General features: G+C 26.1%; 1 protein-coding gene across 1 annotated transcript; it reads right to left on the bottom strand.

Moving 5' to 3' along the window:
* Positions 1-2382: 2382 nt before the first annotated feature.
* Positions 2383-2700, bottom strand: LOAG_13689 (hypothetical protein; the record flags this gene model as incomplete). Its single annotated transcript, XM_003149195.2, has 1 exon — positions 2383-2700. One exon carries the CDS (start codon positions 2698-2700, stop codon positions 2383-2385), a length of 318 nt encoding a protein of 105 aa, XP_003149243.1.
* Positions 2701-3524: the final 824 nt, after the last annotated feature.

The raw sequence follows: 3524 nt of genomic DNA, 5'->3' as shown, positions 1-3524 counted from the left end.
TATTATTATTATTATTATTATTATTATTATTATTATTATTATTATTATTATTATTATTATTATTATTATTAATTATTATTATTAATTATTATTATTATTATTATTATTATTATTATTATTATTATTATTATTATTATTATTATTATTTAATTCTGCTTTCAAATTATTAGATTTAATCAGTCCTAAACAATCATCACTTCCCTTAATAAACGGAAAATAATCAAATAATGAAAAATAACAAGCAAAGGCGAAAGGAATGGGAAAAATGATAAAGCATAAATTGTAATGCATGCACATATTTTATCAGACCATTATTACTGTTAATATTGTATTATTAATATGGTATTTTAATCAGACTATATTATTAAATGAAATTAATATCATTTTGTCATTCATCATATTATCCATCGATCTACCGATTTCTCGATTACTCGTTCGTTTAATCGCTTGATCGCCCCCATCATTCGATCTCTCCATCTTTTGATGCTTCGATCTCTCGATCCTTTAATCACTTAATCGCTCGACTATTCGGTCTCTCTATCACTTTTCCGATCATTCGATTTCGATCACTCAATCTATCGATCGCTTCATCCTTTGGTCATTCAATCTCTCGACCTTTTAATGTACCAATCTTTCGATCTCTCAATCTCAATCTTTTGATTTTTTAATCACTTGACGGCCTGATCGCTCCATATCTTCGTCCCTCGATCTTTCGATCACTTGATCTTTTGTTGTCGCGATCATTCAATTATTCGATCTCTTCAATGCTCGGTCTTTCGATTATTTGATCTATTGATTACTCAATCTTTTCATCACTTGTTCTTCCCGTCATTCGATCTCTCGATCTCTTTGGACTAGACCGATTATTTAAAACAGATAGATATCTTTAGTGAAATATTTCAGTGGAAAATTCTCACTCTCATTGCAATCTCATACATTTGTCAACAAATCTATGTCTCATTCGTGTAATTCTCTTTTTTTTTTTTTTTGACTTACTTGTCCTTTCTGAAAATTGACCCATTAATAGTACCAAAATGATATCATATCATTGATACTTTACAATTTCTTTCAGTTATGTGAATTATCAACAAATTATATTATAAATTAATAATTAATACTAAATTTTTGGGTGCTAAGCAAAAATATATTTCCATTAAAAATTTGTTCTTAACATTATTTGATAATGAAAGTACCGTAATATTCCCCTCAAATTGATTGATGCAATAGTACATTTAGCAGTAATAAGACATAAAAAAAAAAAAAAGGAAAAGGAAAAGAAAAATTATTTTCAGAAAATTGTAAGCTGAAATTATCAATTTATTTTCGAGCTCAAATTATCCAATGAAAAATGGTTGTATTGAATGAAATTCGATTATCATCGATTTTTCACGTATATCTATTGTGATTCTTCACGTAAATTCAACGTGATTCTTCACATGTTTCTATGATATATTACGATATTCTTCATCATCAGCTCTATCTATCGCATATTATTGGGTTGCATCATCATATTTTCATGATTCATTATTGTTTCTTTTTTTTTTTCATTTTTCGGATTCCTTTAATATTTGAGTAACATTGGAATACTGCAATTTTATGATAATTTAAGAGAATGAAATCTGATAAAATTTTGATAATTTTCAAATAACTCCGAGATATTTCAAATTGACAATTTTATAAATCTTTGTCTTTTTTTTTAAGAAATCATCAGTATTCATCATTTGATCATTTCAAGAATGTAACCAAAATTACATGAATGACATCTGCTATATTACAGTATTCTAAATATTTCCATCTTATTCGATGACGAATATCATTAAAATAACGATGACACATAAGATTATAATGTTTTTTTTTTTTTTTCCATTATAGTTCGTTTAAAAGTATCAAGCAAGTAAACATTGATTCTTTTTAGATTAATCCAATTTCGATCATTTAAAATAAATATTTCCCAATCTTTTCTTAATTAGAGACTATTTTGGCTTGTTTTATTTGTAGTAATGATCAAATGGTTCAAAAAATAATAAATTTTATTGACTTAAAAATAAACTTAAATCAAAACATTTAATAAAATATTAATTGAATACGGTGTAATATTATGGTAATAAAAAAAAAAAAAAAAAAAGAAGAAAAGATTATATTTACAACTGTGGAACTAGTCATCGAGAACCACAAACTAGTTCTTGTGAACCAGCAATGATCCACATATCATCGATTTGGGAATTGCTAATTTTTAAGCATCAAGCAATATTATTATTATTGAAATAATTAACAAAAAAAGCACCAATAAATTGTTAATCATATTTTAGCTTTCTGATCTTGATCTTATTTACGATTATTTAGGCATCGATTTGATACAAATTCATAGTGATATCATTAACGTTATTGCTGAAAAAGACAATCATCGAATTTTTGCCGATCGCAAGTAACCAGTATCGTCTGTTTCAATATGTGTGTTGTGTGTCTGTGTGTGTGTGTATGTATGTATGTGTTATATGTATCTGTGTATATGTTCATTTGCTTATATATGTATATGTTTGTATGTGTGTATGTATGTGTGTATGGGTATGTATATATATATATATATGTATGTATGTATTTATGTATGTACGTATGTATGTATATATGCATGTATGTATGTATGTATGTATGTATGTATGTATGTACTGTATGTATGTATGTATGTATGTATATATGCATGTATGTATGTATGTATGTATGTATGTATGTATGTGTGTATGTATGTATGTATGTGTATGTGTATGTGTGTCAATTTGATGGTGCTCTTGCCATCATCACTATCGTGAGGCAATTCCTTTGGTCTGCTTGAAGAAGTATTTACGGTTTACATTACGATTATATTCGTATGTCTTTTAATATTGTCTTCTCGATAATTTCATTACTTTTCCACTCATTTTGTATAACATTTGATGATTTCATTGAATTAAATGAAAAGTAATTACGATAAGTATCATTTCATTATCATTCAGTTCACGTCTTATCTGAATGATAAGCTGATATAGCTGATGTTGACTGCATTAGTGATAGGAATGATGATAATGTTGATAATGATATGATATGAGAATAAGGAAGAGATTTTAGAATTGAAAAATGTCGGACCTTTGCTTCCTCTCTTGTCTTTTTCACATTCTCTGCTTCCTTTTCTGTCCCGTTTTCTCTTCTTTCAACGTCACTTTCGTTTCCTCTTTTTCTATTCCAGTTGTTTATTCTTTGCCATTTCGCCCTTTCGAGACTTTGTCTTATTATCTCCTATTGAAAATGAGTAAAAATCTTCAAATATTTGCTCTTGCTGATGATAATAGTGATAATGATCATAGCAATAACTTGACAGTAATTGTGACAAAGACAATGATAACAGTAATTAATAACAAAATAATAATAATAATAATAATAATAATAATAATAATAATAATAATAATAATAATAATAATAATAATAATAATAATAATAATTAATAATAATAATAATAATAATAATAATAATAATAATAATAATAATAATAA

The sequence above is a fragment of the Loa loa genome, assembly GCF_000183805.2.
Source record: "Loa loa unplaced genomic scaffold supercont3.73, whole genome shotgun sequence".
In the NCBI taxonomy this organism is placed as follows: Eukaryota; Metazoa; Nematoda; class Chromadorea; order Rhabditida; family Onchocercidae; genus Loa; species Loa loa.
Note: the sequence above shows the minus strand (reverse complement) of the source record. Positions and strands in the feature narration are given on the sequence as shown.